Source organism: Oryctolagus cuniculus, chromosome 2, assembly GCF_964237555.1.
Source record: "Oryctolagus cuniculus chromosome 2, mOryCun1.1, whole genome shotgun sequence".
Lineage (NCBI taxonomy): Eukaryota > Metazoa > Chordata > Mammalia > Lagomorpha > Leporidae > Oryctolagus > Oryctolagus cuniculus.
The window spans coordinates 12,722,981-12,748,501 of NC_091433.1; the positions used below are offsets into that span (position 1 = coordinate 12,722,981).

At 45.8% G+C, this 25,521-nt stretch overlaps 1 protein-coding gene across 1 annotated transcript; it reads left to right on the top strand.

The window, feature by feature from the left end:
* Nucleotides 1-202: 202 nt before the first annotated feature.
* Nucleotides 203-25,161, top strand: CLRN2 (clarin 2). The gene is made up of 4 exons (XM_002709365.5): nt 203-453; nt 1,674-4,220; nt 11,942-12,121; nt 14,664-25,161. Exons 2-4 carry the CDS (start codon nt 3,968-3,970, stop codon nt 14,927-14,929), a joined length of 699 nt encoding a protein of 232 aa, XP_002709411.1. The 5' UTR covers nt 203-453; nt 1,674-3,967; the 3' UTR covers nt 14,930-25,161.
* Nucleotides 25,162-25,521: the final 360 nt, after the last annotated feature.

Consider the following 25,521-nt stretch of genomic DNA (forward strand, 5'->3'; position numbering starts at 1 on the left):
GGAGCCCCAGCGCCGCGCCGCGCCCCGCCCCGGCCAGCCCGAGCCGCCAAGAGCGACCGCACGGCGGCCGCGCCCCGCGCCGCGCCCGCTACTGCCGCCTAGCGCACGGCCACCCGCGGGACCCGCTCCCCGGCGCAGCGCCACGCCCGCACCGCACCGCGCCGCTCCGAGGGCGCGCGCACCGCCAAGCGCCGCCTCGTGCCGGGGGCCAACAGGTGGAGAGCGCGTGTCGGTGGTCCCCGCGCTCCCGGAGTGGACAGCCCGTTGGAGAGACTAGGCGGACCACAAAAGACAAAATATATTTTTCCTCCACGTGAAAGTGAGGGCTCTGAAGCCCCACAGCCTGGCCCCAATATCCAACAGCTGTGTGACTTGAGCAACTTCCTAAACTGCTTCGTGCCTCAGTTTCGTCGCCAGTAAAATGGGAATAATAGTGGCCCGTGGTCAGACAATGTGAGTAAGGTGGTCGAAAGTAATGTAGAGCTAAGTAGAAAGCGCTCAATAAACACCTGTTGAACATTATTAATACTGTCTAATTGCAGCTCCCTTAGGACGCGCTGAGCCGTTCAGAAATTAAGTTCCATGTCTCTGGCAGGTGGGGGATATTTAAATGAATCTATTTGGGGCTATGCTTAAAAAATGTAAAATGGCCAAAACATTGATACAGAAATTGTAGTACCTTATACTTTAAATGTTTACACTTCACACGTGAAGGCTACACACACACACACAATCACACACACACACACACACACACACCCCAATACCACGGAAAAAACTGCAAGATTCTAGGAAGTTATTAGGCCATATGGCACTGAAGCAGGCATGGGTGGTTGTTCCTTGGGCCTGTGTCCCCTGACGAGGAAGTGTGAAGGTAGGGACCCAGAGGAATCAGTTTAGAAGAAAGCAAGGCTGTAGAGAAAGGAGCAAACTCCCGGGAAAGTAGCTGGGAGGGGCTTTTCTCAGTAAGAAAAAGTGTTGAAAGGAAGTGATGTGGGGTTTCATACCCTCCAAGGTTTGAACAGGGCCCTCCTAGGGTCTGTTTTTGCCTTGTTTTTTCCATCTGCCGCCCCACTCCTCCCATTGGGTCAGTCCCTGGTCCGGGTGTGATATGGTTTAGCCAGTGTCCCCCTCTCCCGCAGCTCGTAGCCTTGGGCTTGTCACTTTCAATCACAGGGTTTTCTCCCGTGACCTTGTCAATTCAGTCTCCAGACTTTTGCTTTTTTAAGCCCCCTTCTTGTGTTGGCTGGTAGGCAGAGGCAGCCCTCCACACTGTGTTGCTTCCTGTCCCTAGCTATCTGCCTAAGTCTAACCTAACCTAACTAACCTAACTAGTTTCTCTTACCTGTGATGGCACAATAGGCTCTTGGTCTGGTAGGAGCACAAATTTAATGCTGCAAAGGGTTATCCCTCTCCTTGGGCCTGTGACTGGGAGCCCTCATTTGACAAGAGTATCGAAGACCCACATGTAAGGGCCCCCAAATGGTGCCACCCTTCCCCAGCCACACAGTCCTGCAGTTCTGCTCCACCCATTAGATGCTCACTAGCAGGCCACGGCTGCCCAGTCACTGCAATCAAAAATGTCTCCAGTGTGTGACAAATGTCCCTGGGGAGCAAAATCACTGTTGTTTGGGAACCTGTACCCTAACACTTTTGTGACTTCCTGATAACAGGGTCCTGTGCTAAACATCCCTATGCCGCCTCCCACCACGTGCAATGCCCTGTACCCAGCAGACACAGACGTTTGTTCAACAAATTGGTACAGGTAAGACAGGCAGAAATGAATGTTTAAAGAACAGGATGCGGCCAGCAATGGGGTTTATCGTCAGAAGCTTCATAGCTGGAAGAGTCCCTGGAGAAGGCAGCATCATTTATTTGGTGCTATGTGCTAGTTCATTTGACTCCACACAGTAATTCCATGACAGACAGAAAAACAGAGTTTGAGGGTCTCAGACTCTTTCCCAGAGAAAGAGGAATTTGAAGCCAGATCTTCCATAGCTAGACTTAGAAGTGCACTTAACCACACCCCTTAACTTGGGAATTGGTGTTTACCTTAAGAGTTTTTCTTTAAGAATCTGCTTAACCCCTAAAATACCAAAAGTCAGCATAGGTTCATCATGCAGGGCAGATACACACCCCCAAAGGTATTACACACACCCTGCCTTCTCAAAACACGCCCAGTGTTGACACTGTTGATCACATTAATGTGCCAAATAGCCTTCGAAGCTTGTACCCTCGTATTATGAAGTCATTTATTATCAGAAAAACATTGGCTGTTTCAGGGTCATTGTCATGAAGTTGAGATGTTGTAAATCTAAACCTCAATTCTAGTCCCAGCTGAGATATGCAGTTTTCTATGGGAGAAGCAGCTGGAATAGTCCCTCCCCTGGCCACCATATAAGGTGGCTGGCCAATGGCACAAGCCCTTTGTACGTGGTAAAGCACTACTGTCTCTTCAGAGAGTCTTGTCCTTATTTTCAGCTCAGGGCGCTGAAGTGAACCCCAATGGTAAGAAGCAAACTGACCTTCCCATTGACACGACCCTCTGCCCACTGAGCACTCTCCAAACGGCATTCGTGGGACTTCTACTGGTTGACAGTGCAAGCTCCTGGACCCCTCTCTAGACTTCTGCAGCCAATCAGGAAATTACACTGTGCTGCTTCTCACCAATTTTGCTCCCCCAAGGTAAAGGCAGAATGGCTGTTGCCAGTCTCACATGATAGCAAGCTGACATTTGGCAATAGAGTAAAAGTCAAACTTCTAAAAACCACAATACGACATAGAGAGTAAGGCATATTTCATTGCTAGTGTCTGCAGATTAAAAGGAAAAGGCCTATCATCACTTTGGTTAATTTTTTATTTATTTGAAAGGCAGAGTGACAGAGAGAGAGATCTTCCATCTGCTGGTTCATCTCCCAAATGGCTGCAATGGCCAGGACTGAGTGAGGCTGAGGCAGGAGCCCTGAACTCTATCCAGACCTCCCACATAGATGGCAGGGGCCATCTGCTGCTGCTTTTCCAGGTGTATTAGCAGGGAGCTGGATGGGAAGTAGAGCAGACAAGACTTGCACTGGCCCTCATATGGCATGCTGGAGTTCTATGCCATGGCACAACCTGCTGCACCACCACACCAGCCCCTATCTTTGGTTTTAGAAGAGAGGAATATCCCAGCAGTAAGACCGCTATTGGGTAATGCAACAGGAAAACCTATTTCTGCCCCTATTTCAGCTGATATGGAAGGTGGGAAGAAGAGGGATGTCAAGTGCTAAGGTCCAGACTGCCCCAACAGCCACAAAGCGACTCACGTTGCAATTTTATCCTGGCAAAGTCACCCAGTGACGTCCACAAAGCCTTGTTTACACATTTCAGTTAAAGCTTGAAGAGCAAGCAGTCATCTCATGGCATCCGTAATAGTTCTGGGGATTCTGACAGCAGTGACATTTTAGAGAAAGAAATGCCAGGGCAAGCATCAAAGAGATCGACACTTGACACCGTGCGCTCTTGGCAATATTCAGGAGACAATCATTCCGCCTTTGTCTTCCTCCTACTGTTTGCGGGTGTTTTTGGTTTTGGTTTTGTTTTTTTGAGACTGGTTAGCATCTCTTTGTGGTCAGGTGTACCTGGCTTTGCCTGCTAGTGACTCCCTCGTGGTTCTGAGGTCCACACCAGAGTTATTTTATCTATTTGCAGTGGGGAACAATTAAAGCCTGCGCAGAAACATGAGGCGAGAGGGAGATATAGGGTTACTTCCTTCAGTAACACACTCCGCTGAGCAGAGACAGGTGAACAGAAAGTCTCTGTGCAGGCTTCCGGATGTGGCCCTAGTAGACGCCGTGGGAGGACGAGGACTGGACTTGGAATCCTGACGCTGCACGTTACGGGGGGTCTGGCAGTGCTGCGTGTTGAGAAGATGTGGATGACCCCCGCTGGTGCTCGGAGACCTTGGGGATGACCTGCGCCCACTAGCATGCCTGGATGGTTCAAAAAGGCGTGGTATGGGCTGGCGTCTGTGCTCAGCTGCTCCTCCTTCCTCCTGATCCTCGCTGCCCTGGCGGTACCCCACTGGCTCAGTGGGAAAATCCTTTGTCAGACTGGAGTGGAGCTGGTCAATGCCACGGATCCAGAGCTGGTCAAATTCATCGGAGACATTTACTACGGGCTCTTCCGAGGGTGTAAGGTGCGACAGTGTGGGCTCGGTGGACGCCAGTCCCAGTTCACGAGTGAGTACATTGGGGTCGAGAAAGCTGGTTCAGACACTTTTACAGGGTGCTTATGTCTCGATGTGGAATGTGGCTGCTGCCTCGGTCTGAGTGAGGCACCCGGTGCAAGTCCACAGTGAGCTGGGATTTTTATTCTATACCCAAAAGCAGCCAGCTGACCTGCCTGCCTTCCTCCCATCCCTCCTTCCTCCCTCATTCCTTTCTTTCCTTTAGCCTCTCCTTTTCTGTAGAAGCATATAGAAATAATTCTATAGAAATAATCAGAAATAGGAAACTGTCTAGCTTTGTAGTTTATCTCTGCTAAAAATAACTACCAAATGCTTACCTGTGCCAGGGATTGTACTAAAACCCTTCACACTGCTTCTTCTCTTTTAAGCCTCACAGCAAACTGAGAAAGAAGGAATTATTAATGTGCCCATTTTGCAGAGAAATGCACTGAGGCTCAGAGAGGTTATGTAACTTGCCTGAGGTCACCCAGCCAGGAAACAGCAGGGCGAGACTCCAGACCCACGCCATGTGACTCGGGTCTTCTCAGCCACAGGCACGTGCAGGTGTAGAAGGCAACCTTCGGGAAGCATGGCAACCGCTTTCAGTGACAGAAAAGTTTCACAGACGCTCTCTGAGAAGAAGCAAAGGGTCTGTGCTCCCGGGCCCTGGAATCAAATGCTTTGCCGCTGAACTTTGCTGTTTACTGGCAAAGAGTACTGAGGCCAGGAGCTCGTCCCTCTCCCGGAACCCGAGCAGCACCGACCTTGGCCCCTGTTCAGTCTCACTTCAGAGCTGCCCAGGATGTACTAATGCCAGAGAGGCAGGAATCCACGCTGAGCTTAGGTTAAAGAGAGGCAGTATTCTGCAAGCCTTTGGAATCAGAGTTAGATCACTAGTGAGGACAGAGTTCTAAACCGAAAGTCCTCAACTCGCTGCTAACACAAAGGGACAGAGAATTGTATTCATTACTTGAGTTATATATTTCAGAATTGCAGTAGTTTTTAGAAACCTGACCGAGGTAAGTGTCTAAAGTGTATAAAGAGAGAGAGATGGAATGTTGATAAATATAATTCAAATTGTCATCATTCAAATACAGGAAGAAAATATGTATTTGTTGTGTATATTCAAGAAAAAAATCCCAGGGCATGTTTTTATTTATCCAGCAATTAACTTGGACCCTGGCTATTGGAAAAGATAGCTCCATTAAAAGCAATATAGAAGGTGAAGATACACACACATAAACAGGAAATGCAGACAAAGGAAATGATTAAAAGGGAATCATGACCATTGGTTGGAGCACTTGGCTCTGGCCTGGACCTCTTTGCTGTAAAGGATGTCTTGCAGGGTGGAGGGGTGGATGGCGCTGTGGTTCACCTGGTTAATCCTCTACCTGCGGCACTGGCATCCCATATGGGCACCGGGTTCTAGTCCCGGTTGCCCCTCTTCCAGTCCAGCTCTCTGCTGTGGCCCGGGAAGGCAGTGGAGGATGGCCCAGGTCCTTGGGCCCTGCACCTGCCTGGGAGACTAGGAGGAAGCACCTGGCTCCTGGCTTCAGATTGGCATAGCTCCAGCCGTGGCAGCCATTTTGGGGGTGAACCAACAGAAGGAAGACCTTTTGCTCTCTCTCCCTCACTGTCTAACTCTATCTGTCAAATAAATTAAAAAAAAAAAAAAAAAAGGATGTCTTTGGGACAAATGTGATGCTTAAAGGGAAATCCTGTATCAGTGTCCACCTCATGAGAAGTCCCTGAGCGTTCCCGTCTCAAGAGACGTACACTTCCTGCTGTGGGCAGCTGTGAGTAAATCAGCAGCGTTCCATTTCCCTGCTGGAAGAACTCAGTAGACATACATCCTCCTGAATTCATCCAGCAGGGTCTGGGCTCTGAAGCATCAGGCATCAGGGATGTTTGAGTATCAGCCCTGAGTAGGATAGTATTTAAGAAAGAGTTGTTTCCCACTGCCCTGGAGCAGGCCCTTGGAGAGGTATTTAAAGCTCCATTCAGGGAACCCAGGAACCGATTTGAAAGCTTTCACAGGTTGCCTGGGGCCAGGCTTTTCTGTCTAGGGCTGCCTTTACTGCTGAGGCTCTGGACACCGAGTGCATTGCAACGTCTGTACTGTCCTTTAATTCCAGCACAGTGGAACTAGAGGCAACTAGTGAGCCCTGCCCATCTCCAAGGTGGAGTCAGCATTTACTACTTGACCACTTACTGTTGACCTGTAGAGGGGGAATCCTGTCTTACAAAGGCTTAGTGTAGACCACTTGAGATGGAGGTGAATGTACTTGGGACACAGGGAGTAGGGAGTGTTTTGGAGATCTCCTTTCCAAACAGCCTCTCTTCTCATCATTACAGTGACTTATAGAATCCATGGAAAAAAATCTATTCCCATACAAATCATGGGGAAGAAAACCAAGGCACTATTATAAATGACTGTGGTCCTCTTTTCATCCCATATCTTCTGAAATGAAAAAAAGGAGGAATCAGCCTGGCTGGGTGGCTAGAGAAGGAGAGAGACAAATATTAATTCAGCCGCCCAGCTGTCTGAAGGAAGGAGACAAAACGGGTCCATGCACCTCACTGTATTACTGAGCACGTGTGGGTCAGACACTGTTAGGAAAACAGACATGAACATTACAGACCAGGGCCTGCCCTCAAGAAGTTGAATTTGCGTTCTGGTAAGGCAGAGGCAGAGTGTGTAGGAGGCTGGTGGCGCATCAGTAGGATCTCAGGGCATCCCCTGCAGCTCATTTCCTTCAACTCTTCCTACACCAGGGGAGAGATCTTAATAAGCTCATTTTCCTGATTAGGAAATTGAAGATCCAAGAAATCAATACATGAAATAATTCTGTAAAAGCACGTAGCACAATCTGGGCATTGCAGTTTTTAGGTCTCTGGTTCCCTCCCTACTTCGCACCTGACAAGTATTCCCCTGGGACTCTGCCATTAACTTCAATGTCATGCTGTCCTTATTGGCCTTGCTGAGGCAAAGGGGACTCCAGACTTCTCTGGGGTCAGAAGCAAACAAATTATCTACTAGTTTCAGGGATGAGAGAATGATAATCAATTCTGGTATTCAAGAGAGATAGCACTAATGTGTTCCAAAAAAAGAATATTTGAATTTGGTGAAGGATTTGGTCTAGCAGTTAAGTGTTCACTGGGACACCAACTTCCCATATGGAGTTTCTGGGTTTGATACCTGCCTCCAGCTCCTGACTCCTACTTCTGCTAATGTAGACCCTAGGCGTCTCAAGCAATTAAGTTCCTGCCACTTATGTGGGAGACCTAGATTGAGTCCCTACCTCCTGGCTTCAGTCTCAGCCCAGCCTTGGCTGTCCAGGTATCTGAAGAATGAATTAGCAGATGAAAGATAGCTCCCTATCTCTTTCTGGTTCTGTCTCTCTCATAGGTAAATCTCTCTCCCTCTCTGCTTCTTGAATTTAAAAAAGATTCAAACTCAAAATAAGACCTTTAGAATTCAAGCTATGTTATGATTAGAACTCTGATAAGAGTTAGAACTTAGATAATTCTGATTAGAACTTAGATAAGTCTCTGCTTATCTAAGTTTTTAGATCTCTTTAATATAGCAGAGTAGTTAAGGAAGCACTCCTAGCTGTGTGACTTTTGCTAAACAACTAATTTATCTGAGCTTCCTCTTTTTTTTTTTTTTTTTTTTTTTTTTTTTTTTTTGACAGGCAGAGTGGACAGTGAGAGAGAGAGACAGAAAGGTTTTCCTTTCCTGTTGGTTCACCCTCCAATGGCCACCGCGGCCGGCACACTGTGGCCGGCTCACTGCACTGATCTGAAGTCAGGAGCCAGGTGCTTCTCCTGGTCTCCCATGGGGTGCAGGGCCCAAGCACTTGGGCCATCCTCCACTGCACTCCCGGGCCATAGCAGAGAGCTGGCCTGGAAGAGGAGCAACCGGGACAGAATCCGGTGCCCCGACCAGGACTAGAACCCAGTGTGCCGGCGTTGCAGGCGGAGGATTAGCCTAGAGTTTCCTCCTTTGTAAGAACGAGAAGGGGTGGCCATGATCAGTAGATGAAAGAATGTGTATAAAAGGTCTATTCCAATATACGGAGCTGTTGTCACATATCACCAGGGATCATATATTTTTACGGTTGTGGATTTCAAGCTCAAAACTTAAATTTAATTCTTACATCAGAGGTACTCAAAACCCTAAGAAACTGGGTACAAATATGAAAGGCAAGTGAGCAGTAGCTTTGCTGGGGCAATCCCATATGACAGGACCTACTGTCAATCACCTCTCAAAAAAAAAATGGAAAGCAATGGTGCAAAGTTCCAAGGAACAATTTCAATTTTATGCAGTGACTTGTAAGTATATGAAAAATAAGATATCAAATCACCCAGAGACCCTGAGCCTTTGGTACAACACATGAATATAAGCTTTGCCAATAAAGGTTTTTCACTTTCAATACAATTAAACCACTTCCCACTCTGGAAGCTGAAGATCGGGCACTCATTATGAGCCCTCTCCACGCCTCTCCATGCACTCCAAATTCCTCTCCCCCATTGCCCTAACTTGATGATGTATCAATTTTCTGTTAAGTCAGATCTGGATATGGATTCATATCATGATGTGGGCATGATCCGTTCTTTCTAAAAGCCACATTTTGTGATTGTATCTTGGTTTATTAAATCAACCTCACATGTTGGTTTTTCTCCACTCTTTTGCTGTTATAATGAATATCCAATATAAACAACTTGAAGCACACATAGAAGTGCATGTAAATTCCTAGAAGTGAAGTTTTTATAGATGTCACCAAACTGGTCTCTAACAAGGTTGCAGGCATTAACAAGACTTGAGAGTACCTCCTCCTAAGACATCATCAACATGGTGTATTAGCAAGCATTTTGACTTTTGCAGCCACATAAGCAGGTGGTGACTATTTAAAGACTTTGGTGAGGATTATTATGGTAGTTGTTGTAGGATTTCATGATTAAGAAAGAGATGATGGGGCTGGCATTGTGGCATAGAGGGTTAAGCCGTCTGTGATGCCAGCATTCCACGTAGGTACCAGTTCAAGTCCCAGCTGCTTCACTTCCAATCCAGCTCCGGGGAAATCAGTTCCTGCCACCCATGTGGGAGACCTGGATGAAGCTCCTGGCTCCTGGCTTTGGTGTCACCCAGCCCTGGCCATTGTGGTCTTCTGGGGAGTGAACCTGTGGATAGAAGATCTCTCTGTGCCTCTCTCTCTGTGTAACTCTGCCTTTCAAATAAGTAAATAAATATTTAAATAAAAAAAGAAAAGATGAAACAATTAGGTAATCAGGCATAAGACACCATATCTGGAACACAAAACAGCTGAGTATTTGAAAAGAGATGGGGAAAAAAAAAAAAAAAAAAAAAACAAGAATCTAAAGAACAAGGAGATGGAATGGAAGCAAGGGAGGAAGGTGCCCCACAAAGACCAACTCCCGGGAAAGGAGCTCATCTTCCAGGGTACAGTTTCCAAGGCTGATGAGATAACCACATGGAGACAAAATAAATAGAAACAGAACTGGAAAGAAAGTTAGATTAGAACTAAGACGTAACCATGGAGTGTCTGGAAACTTGTGAGTGGAAAATACGCCTTACAGGGAGAAGGTCAAAAACTCTCCGGCTTGGAGATGCGACCTCCAGTGAATAAAGGGAGGGTGGAGCCAGCAACTGGGCCCCGGGGAAGCAGTCAGAGGGGTGACAGTAGAACCAGGAAAACATTGAGTTCTGGCCAGAAGGAGGATGAACTGAGAGCTGGTCAGCTGTATTGAACGACACAGCACGAAGGGCAGTGCTCAGAAGATGGCCTCAGGAGGCAGCTAGCACAGCCCATGGAGTTGTTGCAGAAGAGTGGGTATGAGTTCTTTAATTTTCACAATTTAAAATTCTCCATTTATAGCCACTGAAAATAGCGACTCGAAACTAAATACCATACAGTAAAAAAGACTGTAATTTTATTTATAATTTAGGGTTGCCTTGCCCAAGAGGCTCGATGTCTCCAACCTTGTGAATGAATAGAGTTAATAAAATCTGCCTCATGAAATCTACAGTCATGAGGATTGAATGAGCTTGTAAGTAGTAAAAGCTGAGCTCCCTTAATTCACACACATATTCCTATCCTTGCTGTGCTGATGAAGAAACAGGGTCTAAGAGGTCACGTGACTTTCCCAGTTCAGAGAGCAAAAAATAATGATAGCCTCAACAATGGTCACCATTTCAGAGAAGTGACTTCCCCAGGCACTATGTGAAGTATTGTGTTGTATCATGTTCACACCCAGTACTAGTGGCAAATATAGAAAAACAAACGCCAATTAACATTGCACTGGAGAACTCTGCCACATTCATATGACAAACCATTATTTTATTTTAAAGAAGTATTGGAGTGAGTGTTTAACCTAGTTGGTAAGATGTCTGCATCCCGAATGAGAGTACCCAGGTTCAATTTCTGGTTTTGGCTTTTGGCTTCACCTTCCTACTAATGCAAGCCTTAAGCAGCAGCACTGGGCCGGCGCCGCGGCTCACTAGGCTAATCCTCCGCCTAGCGGCGCCGGCACACCGGGTTCTAGTCCCGGTTGGGGCGCCAGATTCTGTCCCGGTTGCCCCTCTTCCAGGCCAGCCCTCTGCTGTGGCCAGGGAGTGCAGTGGAGGATGGCCCAGGTGCTTGGGCCCTGCACCCCATGGGAGACCAGGAAAAGCACCTGGCTCCTGGCTCCTGGCTCCTGCCATCGGATCAGTGCGGTGCGCCGGCCGCAGCGCGCCGGCCACGGAGGCCATTGGAGGGTGAACCAACGGCAAAGGAAGACCTTTCTCTCTGTCTCTCTCTCTCACTGTCCACTCTGCCTGTCAAAAAAAAAAAAAAAAAAAAAAGAAGCAGCACTGATGATTCAAATAGGGTTCTTGGGTTGGATTCTCAACTCCCAGGTTTGGCCTGGCCCAGCCCCAGCCATTGCAGGCATTTATGGAGTGAAACAAGCAGATGGGAGAATGCTCGCTCACTCTCTCCCGACCCCACCTCTCAAACAGATAAATAAAATTTTTAAAGCAGTATTGTGCAACAAGAGAAGTGTCCATACATAGGGCTAATAGTGTCTACCTTGCAAAATCACACCTGTGGTTTGTGTGCACAATTTCATATCAGATCTCAGAGCTGTGAGATCAATGCAACTTAAATTACAAACTTTTTTTAAATATTTATTTTATTTATTTGAAAGATAGAGTTACAGAGAGCAGTAGAGCCAGAGAGAGAGGTCTTCCATCTGCTGGTTCACTCCCCAAATGGCCGCAACGGCCAGAGCTGAGCTGATCCGAAGCCAGGAGCCTCCTCCTGGTCTCTCACGTGGGTGTTGGGCCCAAGGACTTGGGCCATCATCCACTGCATTCCCAGGCCATAGCAGAGAGCCAGATTGGAAGTGGAGCAGCCAGGACTCGAACCGGCCTTCATATGGGATGCCAGCACTGCAGACTAGGGCATTAACCTGCTGCAGAACAGTGCCGGCCCCAACAAACATTTTGATACTGTGTCTACTCCAAGGAGGATTATTGTGCCAACTGACATGTGGCAACCCCAAGCGTCACAAGTTCATCTCAGGAGGTCTCCTGTTTTTTGGAAACCCACTTCTTGCTGTCTGGCCGTCACCTCCCTCTGTTAGAGCCTCGGTGGGGAGCAAGTGCGGGCTTTGTGAGAGCTGGCCCAGCTCTGATGTTGACATATCACCTGTGTCCTCTCTGCCCAGTCTTTCCTCACCTGGTGAAGGAACTCAACGCAGGCCTTCACGTGACGATTCTGCTGCTCCTCTTCCTGGCCTTGGCTCTGGCTCTGGTCAGCATGGGCTTTGCCATTCTCAACATGATCCAGGTCCCCTACCGGGCAGTCAATGGCCCCGGGGGCATCTGCCTATGGAACGTCTTGGCAGGTAAGGAAGCCCCCAGGCTAGGCTCCAAGTAGGTGGGCGAAAGGTGCGGAAAGGTGCGAAGGAACGAAAATGCCTTGCCTGGGCCTTCTGGATGGGCATCCATGTCCCAGGTGCTAAAAGTTGCAGAGTGTGTCACCATGAATTAGAGCATGTGACTAACCGAGAACTTAGAGCAGCAGGAAAACTCGGTGAAAGGAGGAGACAGAGAACAAAGAGCTGGGAGGGGATGGGCATCACGTGAGGGGTGAGGAGATGGAGCTGCTGCCGCTGCAGCTGGAAGGGACCTCTGCAAATGACAGAGAAGGCAGTGTGAGCCAGGGAGCCATCTGTGGGCCAGCTCTGGGTTGCGAGGTGGACGTGAGCGCCCTCTAGCGGCCAGTGGCCTTATAGTCCTTTCCTGGGCACAGTAATGCGGTCATGCACCTGCCCCGCCCCAACTCTCCAAACACCTCCTCTAGACCTTACCCTCATCACGCTGCTACCTACCAGGCACAGGCCTGGGGACCTGAGAGTTTACAAACCCTGTTTCACTCACACCTCATAACTCCCTACCAGGAGGTATTTTAGACCCATGCTTGCAGACTAAGAGCCTGAGGCTCGCAGAAGTTCAAAGATCACTCAACAATGAGCAGCAAGAGTGGGATTCTAACCCAGGTGTACTTGAGTCTAGGCCCTTCATCCTTTTATTGATCCATGTTCTCATTGATAACCATTGCGACCTATGTTTTCAAGCCAAAACCTACAACAAAAGGTGAGGGGGTGTGTGGGGGGTGGGTGTGGGTGTTGATTTGGGAGTATATTGATGACGTTGGTTAATTCACATTTAGTAATGACAAATGAATTTGTTGGTTAATTAACAAAATCATTTATAATGAAAATTACAAAATGAGAGTCGTCTCTGAGAATCCACATCAAACGATACCATCACAATAATAATTTCTTTACCCTATACAAGATGACCTTGAGGAATAAAAGCAAGTAATTTCACGTTATCATGTATTATAATGTAACAGCAGGAAGTCACTCTTATGTATTTGCCTATGTTTGCAGGCAGTGGCCACCTTCTAGAACTGTTTATATGCATAGCCCACCCTCCTTCAGACTTCAGGTGTCTCGTGTATCTCTGCATGAATCCTCATAGCAGCTCAATCCTGCTGTTTAAGTAAACACTTATCTCTGTCCATTCCCTTCCTCGAAATATTGTACTACCAAAGTCTACTGATGACAGTGTTAAAAAGCAGGCAATTGGACAAAGCATCAGTGTCAAAAGGCATATAATTGTGACCGGCCTTTGAACAATGCCACATGAGGATTAACACTTGGGAAATAACAGGACAAGAGCACAAAGGTGTACATAACACATTATTCTCTGCAGCATTGGATAACATAAAAAAATCCAGAAGTAATTTAGATACCCATAAATCAGGTCATGTTTCAACAAATTACAGTGTGTCGCCTGAATAAAATATTATGCACCTGTTTAAAGTTGTGCTCGAACAGAATATAAAAGCAAATTTGTGCTTTCATGTTTATGATTCTCATTAGTGACCGAGTTTTATTCAGAAGATGTAATAATCTAAAAAAAACCACCAAATATGTTTTTAAAATGTTTTAGAGAGAGAGAGAGGAAGCACATCAGCATTTTAAGCAACAGACAGAAAATAAGCAAAGTTCCATGTGTTTCCAGGTTTCCTCCTTTCATGGCCTCTTTCTAAGCCCTCTTCTCACCCTCGAGCATGGAAATATAAAGAGGAAAGTCACAGCCAAACCTGGGGGTGAAACCCCAGCCTGCACAGGGTTGTGTTTTTTTGTTTTGTTTTGTTTTGTTTGTTTGTTTGTTTTTTGACAGGCAGAGTGGACAGTGAGAGAGAGACAGAGAGAAAGGTCTTCCTTTTGCCATTGGTTCACCCTCCAATGGCCGCCACGGCTGGCGCGCTGCTGCCGGCGCACCGCGCTGATCCGATGGCAGGAGCCAGGTGCTTCTCCTGGTCTCCCATGGGGTGCAGGCCCAAGCACTTGGGCCATCCTCCACTGCACTCCCTGGCCACAGCAGAGGGCTGGCCTGGAAGAGGGGCAACCGGGACAGAATCCGGCGCCCCAACCAGGACTAGAACCCGGTGTGCCGGCGCCGCTAGGCGGAGGATTAGCCTAGTGAGCCCCGGCACCAGCCAGGGTTCTTACATCTTCCCTCACAGCCCTCAGGTACTACACGACGATCCTAAGACACAAACAACCTGAGCTTCTCTGAAGGTGCCTCTTAGAAAGGAAGGTAGAGGGGAAGGGGGCAAAATGAGAAGGATAGAGATGCAAAGTGGATCTGAGTTAAAACCTATTTCATTGCCCCACACAACCCTGCCTCTTGCCCCTCACACTGTGTGGGTTATCTGCAGCTTTTAAAAAGCAAATTGAAATTTGTGTCTTCCTAGTAATTTTTTAAACCTACAGCAAGTTTGCTGCCCGTGCCTCAGAAATTATAGCTCCCCCAAAGTCATTACCATTGCAAAGAGGAGCCAGGAATGAGCGTGCCCTTTCTGGGTTTCAGGTGGAGTCGTGGCTTTGGCCATCGCCAGCTTCATGGCAGAGGTACAATTTCACAACTTGACGGAGCGAATTGCAAACTTTCAAGAGAGGCTGTTTAAGTTTGTGGTGTTGGAAGAGCAGTACGAACAGTCCTTTTGGATCTGCGTGGCTAGTGCTTCGGCTCATGCTGCAAACCTGGTCGTGGTGGCCATCAGTCAAATTCCCCTCCCTAAGATCACAACCAAAATCGAAGAGGCCACAGTCACGGCTGAGGATATCTTGTATTAGCAGCCTTCTTCTGCCCCACCCTCCCCTAAGTCAGCTCTGAAGTGGGATGGAGGCCTTCCACTCCGTGATGTTCCTGTTCTCGGCAGGAAGAAGAAAGATATGGAGGAACCAAGGGTGGTGGCTGGGACAGAAAAGAAAAACTTTCCTGGGACCCCTGGCATCTTTGCACCTCTCCGAGGACTTTGGAGTTGACAGGTGGTGACTGCCACTTGCCGGCTCTGTGTGACATTGGGCAAGTCCCATGTCTGCTTCTCAGTTTCCTCGTCTGTCAAATGGGATTATAACTATATTTCATGGTTGTCCTGAGATTCCAATGGGTGATGACGTTGCCAGCCTTTGTATACTGAAGAATGCTCTACAAATAGGAGGTTCTATATACAGCTGTCTCTGGGTATTCAAGGGAATTGGTTCCAAGACCCACCGAGTATACCAACATCCCAGCATGCTCAAATCCTTACTATAAAATGGCAGAGTATTCATGTTTGTGTACAACTGATGCATATCTCCCTGTATATTTAAACCATCTCTTGATTATTTATAAAATCTAATACAATGCAAATGCCATGCCAGTAGTTGTGCTGTATTGTTTGGGAATCATAAGGAAAAGAAGTGGGCATGTTCAATACCGATGCAACTTTTTTCAAATATTTCCAATCTTCAATTGGCTGAATCCAAGGACATGGAGCACATGGATATGGGTGGATGACTACTACCCTGTAAACGTCCATAGATCCCTGACCTATCCCACACAGTACAGGGGGAGGAATGCAAAGAGGCAGAGGATTAGATCCTCAACTTTCAGAAGTGCCCAGTCTATCCAGCTGACATAAGAATTAATGACAATAATAGCACTAAGAAGGAAAACAGTTACCATATATGCTGCACATTTTCTGAAGGGTTTCACATATAACTCAATAGGTTCTCACTACAAACAGGTGGAAGGTCCTATGTTAGCGCCATTTTACAGATGAAGAGGCATAAAGAGGTTGGGTAACTTGCTGAGGTCAGGGTTAGACCTGGAAAGTGTGGAATCACTGTTGATACGTTGTTTGAAGCAAGCCCAGTTGCAACACAATGAGACAAAGCATACCGTAGTATAGGCATAAAGCCATAAAGCGCCGAGAAAGGAATCAAATCTTCAGGATGGGATGTGGTATTAAAATGCCACACTATTAACATTTTATCTGAACTTTGAAAGTGAGTGGACTTTTTCCAGTGGTGAAGGAGGCAAGGATGGGGAAGGGCTCGCCAAGATGAGGAAGCTGGGTAGACAAAGGACATGAAATTACAAAGAGGACCGGGAGCACGTGAATACAGAGGGATGAGACTGTTGCTCCCATCAACCTGATGAAGAAACCTGCTCTTTGGAGTTGGGTTTTCCTAAGTGGTACCGGCTGGGCTTTCGTACCCAGTTATTTGATCAAATCCTATTCTAGGCGTTTTTGTGAAAGTATTTTGATGAAATTAGCATTGAAATCTGTAGACTTTGAGTAAAGCAGGTTACTGTTCTTAACGTCTGTGGGTCTCGTTCAATCAGTCGAAGGACTTAATGGGGAAGAAACTGACCGTCCCTGAAGGATAAGAGGCACTGACAGCAGACAGCCTAAAGACTCACACCACAACTCCTCCCTGAGTCTCCAGCCTGCTGGCCTACCCTGCAAATTATGAACTTTCCAGCCTCTGCAACCATGGGAGCCAATACCTGAAATAAACTCTCTAACTCTACCTGTACCCAAGGCTATACTTACATCTTTATCTATGTCTATGTATCTACCTCCATATCCTTATCCAAATCTCTATCCATATCCATATCTCTATGTCTATGCCTATATCTATATCTGTATACATATCTACATCTATATCTGTATTCACATCTATATCCATTTCTATAACTATGTATGTTTATGTCTATAGTCTGTCTATATATCTGTGTCTATTTGTATCTCCCTATATCCATATCCATATCTATTTCATATATACCTATCTATATATCTATATATTTATATCCATATCTATCTGTATCCATAGCCATATCCACATCCATATTCATATCTGTATCTATATCCATATTCATACCTATCAATATAGATATAGACAGATATAGATACCAATGACTCTCAGTATCTCCCAGAGATTTTTTCCAGGAGCCTTTGTGGATACACAGATCTGTGGATACTAAAGTCCATTATATAAATGGTAAAACATTTGCATGAAATCTGTACACCTCCTCCTATGTACCTTAAATCATCTCTAGCTTACTTATGATACCTAATACAATATAAGTACTATTATATAAATAGCTGTCATACTGTATTGTTTAGATTATAAAAAGAAAAAAGTCTGTACTTGTTCAGTACAAATACTGAAGCATCATAGTCCTAACTACGTATTTGATCCTCAGTTGATTAACTCCATGGGTGCTGATCCTGTAGGTATAGAGGAGCAACTATGTATAGGTACGTATGTGTATACACACACATATATGTACATTCACACACATATATATAAATGCCACATGCACATGCATCTATATACACCATCACACACATATATACATGCAAAACTATAAATGCACACATATATACATACATATATGTACATACGTGCATGCACATATAGACAAATGCCACACATATACACATACATAAGTATACATGCGAACATATACACACGTGCACATGTGCACACACATATGCTCACACATATATACATATATACATATAAACACACACAAATACATGCACTCATACTCATATGTACATATATACACACACGATGGTTCTTTTATTTTGACTATAATTAATTTTGTCATTTTATAAATAAGTAAATAATTAAATAAGTAAATGCTGATCCAGTTTCAATTTTACCCAACCTGATTATTTAGACCATCCCTCCAGGTGATGTTTAGCCTTTCTGGGATAAAACACTTGGTTCCTCAGATAATCTCCCTTCTGAAGATGAATCTAGGGTTATAGGAGAAGGAAGCACGTACATGTCCTCATTTCCCCGAAGGGGACCCTAACTTCCTGCTGGTCCAAGGAGGTGCAGTGGCTGGACCCCTCCACCTGGCTTCTCTGTGCCCTGCCAGTCTTTCATGGAAGTCTGACACTGGAATAATTTATGAAATATTCTCTGAACTGATCAGGTTATGGTCACTGCCTAAAAGACTTGGCCTCATTTAGAATCCCATTGGCTGCAGACCTGTGTGTGACCACTGAGTACTCCCTCCAACTCACCTACCCATTGATCTACCCCAGGCTCTGTTATAGAGTCTCCCCCTGCTGCCTGGGCCACCCAGGAGACTGCCTGGCCTTAACCCAGCATCTTGCCCCTTGGGGTGTGGGGGCCCCTCTTTCAAAGCAACCAAGGTGGTCCATAGGCTATTATTTCTACTCCTGAATTTCACACTTGAAAGATTCCTTGCTGCTAACATAAAACATGAAGTAAACTCCATTTAAAAATTAAAGCTCTTGATTTTCAAAGTCACTAGAATGGGCTGTAAGCATTGAAGGGTTATGAAAGTAAAATCTCAGACTTGGAGCACATTGATGTTGTTATATTTTTCCCACATCTGGAAAGGAAAAAAAGACCACCAAGCTCCTTTCCTGCCTAATGCTTCAAGAGCAGCTCTGTGGTGTCTGAAGGTTGATAGGAGTAATGTGTCAAGGGATCTCAGGTGTGGCCAGCCCACTCCAACCCTCTGCTCCTCCTTTATAATAAAGGACACACTAGGTGAGATGGCCTCCGTCTTGTGTGGACCAGACACTGTATGTACTTCCTCCCTAATTCTGACAGCAATTATTGAGATAAACATTATTAATTTCATCTTATAGATGGGCAATTTTAGGTTTCAGGAACTTAAATAAATTTCTCAGCCCATTGCTGAGATTCAAACATCCATGTGAAGTCAAAGCCACCATATTTCCCTGGTCTGTGATCACCTCTCTCTCTCTCTCTCTTTTTTTTTTTTTTTTTTTTTTTTACTTATATGTCAGGTAGAATTAGACAGTGAGAGAGAGAGACAGAGAGAAAGCTCTTCCTTCCGTTGGTTCACCCCCCAAATGGCTGCTATGGGTGGCGCTGCTCCCATCTGAAGCCAGGAGCCAGGTGCCCCTCCTGGTCTCCCATGCAGGTACAGGTGCCCAAGCACCTTGGCCATCCTCCACTGCCCTCCTGGGCCACAGCAGAGAGCTGGACTGGAAGAGGAGCAGCCGGGACTAAAACCCGGTTCCCATATGGGATGCCGGCACCACAGGCAGAGGGTTAACAAGTGAGTCACGGTGACGGCCCATGATCACCTCTCTTGAGTGACTCTTGAGGCTGCTTCCCAAGGCTTCTGCAGATGACTGTGCAGGTAACACTTGCCCAAGGAAAGCACCAGCACTGGGCAAGTAACTGCTCTGGAGCCCGCTCCTGGGTTTGCCCTGGCCTGCACCCGCAGGGACACTTCCACCCAGAGGGGACACCTGTCTAATGGCCTGTCAGTGCCCTCTCCCTTCTAGCCTACCAATCCATGGAAAGTTAAAAAGTTAATCACAACATTATTTTATGATATTGACTAGGGTGTGATAAAGATGACAAGTTCCGTTGTCCTTTAAAGTTAGCTATCATATGCATACATTTATATGCTGACTAATAATATGATATCACTAATACTAACTGCGGGAACCAAAGCCAATCAAATGTAGCCATAATTAAGAAAAAAATCAGTTATCAGTAAAAAAATCTACTCTCTGTTCACTCTGCAAAAACTGAGCAATATGTGATGTTCATACAATCAGTGAAATTGTAATTAATGAAAGACTTTTGGATAGCAAGAACCCTTCCATGTCAAATCAAAGTTTCAAATATAATTCTCTCTCTTTCCAGAAAATACGAAATTCCCTGAAGACTTAACTTACCAGTTCTTTGCACTTCCAAAAGCATGTAATAAAATTGCTAACTCTCCTTTACCCTCTAAAAAAAAATCTCATTTTATATATTGAAAGGTCAGTGAGCAGTAGTTGATAATTAATAAGAATGAATGCATGCTTTAGCAAAAGTTGGCAACATAATCGAAAATGAGAATTGCATTATTGTCTCACTCTAGAGGTCAGAAGTCCAAAATGAGTCTCACTAAGGTGAAGCAGGATGTTTCCTGGCCTCTCCCCACTTCTGAAACCATTGCCCAGTTTAGGGTTCATTACAGCAATAGCATCTGCTTGACCATATTGCCTCCTGCTCTCTCTCTCTCTCTCTGTCTCTTTTTCTCTGTGGGTATGCAAACCTCTGTGTGTGCATAAATTTTTGCTGAACCATTAAGAGTAAAGTGCAAACCTCTGAACACTATAGAGTCTATTTTCTAAAAAGCAAAGTACACAAGCAGTGATCAAAATAAAGAAAGTACACTGGCCCGGTTCTGTTATCTAATCTATAGACCATATTCCAATTTGGCAGTAATTCCCCTTATGTACTTTATAGCTTATGGATCCTTGTTCATTCTCATTCATTCCGTCTCTCTCTCTCTCTCTGTTTCTCTCTCTCTCTCTCTCTCTTTCTTTTTTTCTCTCTCTCTCCTGATGCAGTTCCAGGTTGCATTTTGTCTTCATATCTTATTAGTCTCCTTTAAACTAGGGCAGCCCCTTCGTAGTCCTTCTTTGTCATTCATGACCTCAATATTTTTGAATGACACAGTTCATTTATTTTACAGGATGTGCCTCACTTTGGCCACGTTTGATGCTTCCTCCTGGTTAAATTCAAATGTGCATCCTTGGCAGGAACTCCTCCTCAGAGGCACTTTTCTATCTTCTTGTCCAACTACTGGTGGTGTTAACGTTAGTCACATAGGAAGTGGCACTGCCACTTTCTCCATGGTAGTTACTACTTGCCTGTTGTAATTAATCAGTGTCTTCTTGAGAAACATTTTGACACCGTGCAAATATCTCACACATTAGTTTTGTATCCATTCGTAATTCTTGTCTGAAACGATTGTTACTATGGTGATTGCCAAATGGTTCTTTTCCTAATTTCATTATTTCTTCTGTTTTTTAAAGTTTTATTTATTCATTTGAATGTCTGGGTCACAGAGAAAGAGGTAGAGACACAGAGTGAGATATCTTCCATCCACTGGTTCACTCTCCAGATGGCCACTCAGCCAGCACTGGGCCAGGCCAAAGCAAGAGCCAGGAGCTTCTTCCAGGTCTCCCACGTGGGCTCAAACCCCTGGATCATCTCCTGCTTTTCCCAGGCCATTAGCAGGGAGCTGGATTGGAACTGGAGAAGCTGGGACTTGAACTGGTGCCCATATTGGATGCTGGCATCACAGGTGGCAACTTCACTGGTGCCACAATGCTGGCCACTATTTCTTCTACTTCTATGAATTGGCATTCAACTATAAGGAAGAGCTTTCTCTTATGCCTCATTTATTCATATATTTCTATCAATATAGACTTGCCTCTCCCTCTCTGTAACCCTGCCACTCAAATAAGTTAAATAGGTCTTAAAAAACATACTTTGGGGATATCCATTTAACTCTGTGGCTTACTATCCATTACCATTATTCATTTTGATGCTCAAATTGTCCCAAATTTTGCCAGTGAGAGCTTCTTTTAGCTAGTGTCTATTCTTTGTGAAAGGGTTACACCATTCATTCTTTGAGCACTTCTTTGCCTATGGCACAGCAAGATTCTAGAAGATTCTTTGCTCTTCTAAGACTTTCCCTCTCCCAGCCCTGGAATCATTATGGCGGTGTTTTGAGGTAGGGTACCATCATTGCACCTACTTAATAGAACCTCAGAAGTTGGATAAAATAATGGAAGAATGAAGGAACTCTATAACATTTAGTGCTACACAAAATCATAGGGAAACCTTCCATGAATTTCAACTGGGCTCTTGTGATCTAAGACCACTTTAACTCTTACTTTGGATTAGGAACCACCGGCACAGCCACGCTGGAGGTTTGACCAATTTGACAACTCTGTTTGCCAACCTCATCCTTGAAAAGCAACAGAGGAAAGGGAGAAGCTGGCATTAACAGACCGCTGCAGCACCCCCTAGAAAACCAAACACACCACAAAGCAGGTCATTACTTGTCAAGCTCTTAGTGAAAATATGATTACACCTACTTTTGAAAGTCTTTAAATTTTGAGTTTTATCAAAAACACATCATATGAATTTCTTAAGCATTAATTATCTTTGGTGAATATGAAGCATCCTTGCCAAATGTTTACTGAGTGACATATTTTGTATTGTTCACTGAAAATATAAGTTCCATCGTGGTGTAACAAGACAATTTAAAGAATTGTCTTATCCCAATACTCAACATTTTTTACCAGATTTATTTACTTGAGAGGCAGAAAGAGAGAGAGAGAGAGAGAGAGAGAGAGAGAGATCTTCCATCTGCTATTTCACACCCCAATGACTATAAAAACCAGGACTGGGCCAGACTGAAGCCAGGAGCCAGGCACTCCATCTGGATCTCCTATGGGGGTGGTAAGGACCCAAACACTTGGGTCATCATCTGCTGCCTTCCCTGGTGCATTCGTGGAAGCTGGATCTGAAACAGAATAGCCAGGACTCCAACTTGCACTCTGATATGGGATGCTGGCAATGGCCTAACCTGCTGTACCACAACACCAGTCACTAACATTTTCAACAGTTGTATTGAGATATAGCTCCTACACCATAAACTTCACATACAATAAGAGATTTAAAACATACAACTCAGTGGTTTTCTGTATATTTAGAGTTGTGTCACATCATCACAATTTTAGAACAATTTTCATTATTCCCACAGAATCCCATGCCCACTAGTGGTCATTCTCCCTTCTCCCCATCCAACCCAAGCTCACCAGCTCTCTATTTTCTGTATCTAGGATTTGCTTGTTTTGGGAATCTCACAGCAATGGGGTGGTCTTATATGGTCTCATACAACTGGGTCCTTTCATTTGATCAATGTTTTCAAGGTTTGTTGCCTCTCTCATCCTAAGCAGTATCCACTGTGTACTTATTTTTGTTCAGCTTTCTTCACATAAAAAATATCAAACCTGTTTTTTATTACTTTGTGGTTCCATTCTTGATGTGTTTTAAGGACTATGTCTGCATCGAAAGCCCTGACGTCCCTCTGCAGTGGAAATTTCCAACCTTGTCATTCCAGACGAGGCCATCCAGGCCCGTGATCCCCTACTCACACCACCGTCAAAGATTCATCTGTTTCCAAAATCTGAGCCAAGAGATGACATGCAACAGTAATCACATTATTACTCAGTTGTTCCCCTGCAGCTAAATGAAGGTTTTATCCTGAGGAAGCTGTGACATCACCTCAAGGGCTGACAAGGCACAGCGAATGACATCTCCATCTGGCTTCTCCCAGGGAGAGGCGGAAGTCACTGTCTCTGTGGCCGACAAAGGGCCACTGTGACAAAGCACAAAGTAAACAAGCCCCCCCTCCATGCCCGGTCCATGATCACACTGGCACTTCTGTGTAGCACACCAGCTACACTCAACAAAGACAGCTCTGCTTTTGCTTCTTACCGCTTACTGGAGGACATTTCACGTCTGTACGTAAACGCAGGGAAACCAGTGCAGTTCTGATTATCTGGCTCATGACTGCTTGTTTTACAGGCACCTCTGCTCCCCCAGCTCCATTACCAAAACTTCTTAATGAAAATATTTCCAAATGTCTACTTGGTTGCCCCTGTCCTGTTCTCCCATAGATTTGATTATTTTATCTTGATTTTCAACAAATATTTGGGGAGCATTACTATGTATCCGGCATGAGGCTGGATCCTGGGGACACATAGATGAATGTGACATTATTTGGAACCAGAACATTGATTATAACAGGAGGCTGGGGCAAGGCCTATGCTAACTCTTGGCACAGCCTCATTCGGGTGGTCAGGGGTGGGGTGGGGGTGGTACTGACAAAATTGCTGATAGTAAGTACATGCTGGGGGTAGGGTGAGTTTCCAATGAGGTCACTAGCATGGAAATGCTTACATGACATTGTTCTGAAGGTTAGATAGGGTTAAAGTAGCTACCATAGAGAGATTGGAGTTGCCTGAAATGTGCCCACCTCTCTGACAGCCAGTTCTCTGCTTGAACCCCAATTGGGTGTACTGGGCATGAATCACAACCTAGAAAACTGGGAAAACTGGGAAGTCAGGGGCAAGTATTGTGGCACAGCCACATCCAGTGACAGCATCCCATAGGATCACTGGTTTGAGTCCCTGCTGCTCTGCTTACGGTCCAGCTCCCTATTAATGTGACTAGGAGAGCAGCCTAAGATGGCCTAAGTGCTTGGGCCCCTAACACCCATGGGGAAGACTTGAATGGAGTTCCTGGCTCCTGGAGTTGGCCTGGACTATCCTTGACCATTGCAGCCATTTGGGAAGTGAACCAGTGGATGGAAGATCAATCTCTTTCTGTCTGCTTCTCCCTTTCTGTCTGTTACTCTATTTGTCAAAAAAAAAAAAAGTAGCTAAATATTAAAAAAAGAAAAAGAAACCCAGAGTACCATAAATCACTGGATGGCCTCTCTGTTCTCCACATTGCCTCAGACCTCCTCTAAGCAAAGCTGCAACCAGCTGGAAACAGGACAGAGGAGGGGAGCAGAGAAGGGGAGACCGTAGTTAATATCAATGTAAATTAACCTCATGAGTGGGAGTCTAGGTTGAAATGTGTATAAACATACAAGTATGCATATGAGAGTAGCCAGCCATAAATGGGCTACAACAGAGAAGAAGCTTCTCCTGCCTTGGGGTTCATGGTCTGGGGCAGCTGATGCCTCCTAAGAGTGGGGGGCAACGTGTTGGAGCAGCAAGTTCCTGACATCAGATGTGGATCAGCATCTCCTGAACAGACCGTGCCAACGTAGATGACCCTGCGATCTGCCCTGAGGTCTACTCACGCACGTGGGTTGCCTCATTCTGGGAGCCTGAAGGGACCACGAAGTCTCCTCTGGCTCTCACTTGGGAAGAGTGAGGAAGAAGCAGCAAGGTGAAGAGTGAGGTCTCGGTGGGATGGCACAGTAAAAGCAAAGGCGTGGAGACGTGGAACTGGGCGTGCAGCAGGTCACGCTGGCCCAGTGGGGTCAGATGTGAGACATGAACATCACTAAGGATAGAAGCAAAGGGAGCTTGCACAGTAGAACGACCCTTGGACCAGCACCGTGGTCAGGGAGGTGGAGAGGGGCTTGGGCAAGGTACACAGTGGGTAGAGGCAGCTTTCAGTCACCCGAGAAAGATCATGGGGTTGTCACAGGCTGGGCATGCCTGGGCCCTCTCCCTCAGGCTTTTGCCGATATCCTGACCACAGGACTTAAGAATGTGATGTATTTGGAGAGAGGGCCTTTAAAGAGGTACCAAAGTGAACACGAGGACCTTGTTCCAAGCGAATGGTGTCCTTAGAAGAGAAGATGCAGATAAAGATGAGTACAGGGCAAGACCGTGTGAAGACGCAGGGAGAAGCTGGCCAGCTGCAAGCCAACAAGAGGGGCTGCAGAAGAACCCAGCCCTGCAGACATCTCCACGTTGGACCTTCAGTCTCCAGAATTGCAAGAAAATATGTTTCTGTTGCTGAAGCTCCCAGCCTGAGGTTCCTTGTTCCAGCGGCTC

Bases quoted from the DNA above. Each gene is read 5' to 3' on its own strand.
- CLRN2 (XM_002709365.5), top strand. From the start codon at position 3,968: ATGCCTGGATGGTTCAAAAAGGCGTGGTATGGGCTGGCGTCTGTGCTC. The intron at 4,221-11,941 runs GTGAGTACATTG...CTCTCTGCCCAG, and splicing joins ACGCCAGTCCCAGTTCACGA to TCTTTCCTCACCTGGTGAAG. The intron at 12,122-14,663 runs GTAAGGAAGCCC...TCTGGGTTTCAG, and splicing joins CCTATGGAACGTCTTGGCAG to GTGGAGTCGTGGCTTTGGCC.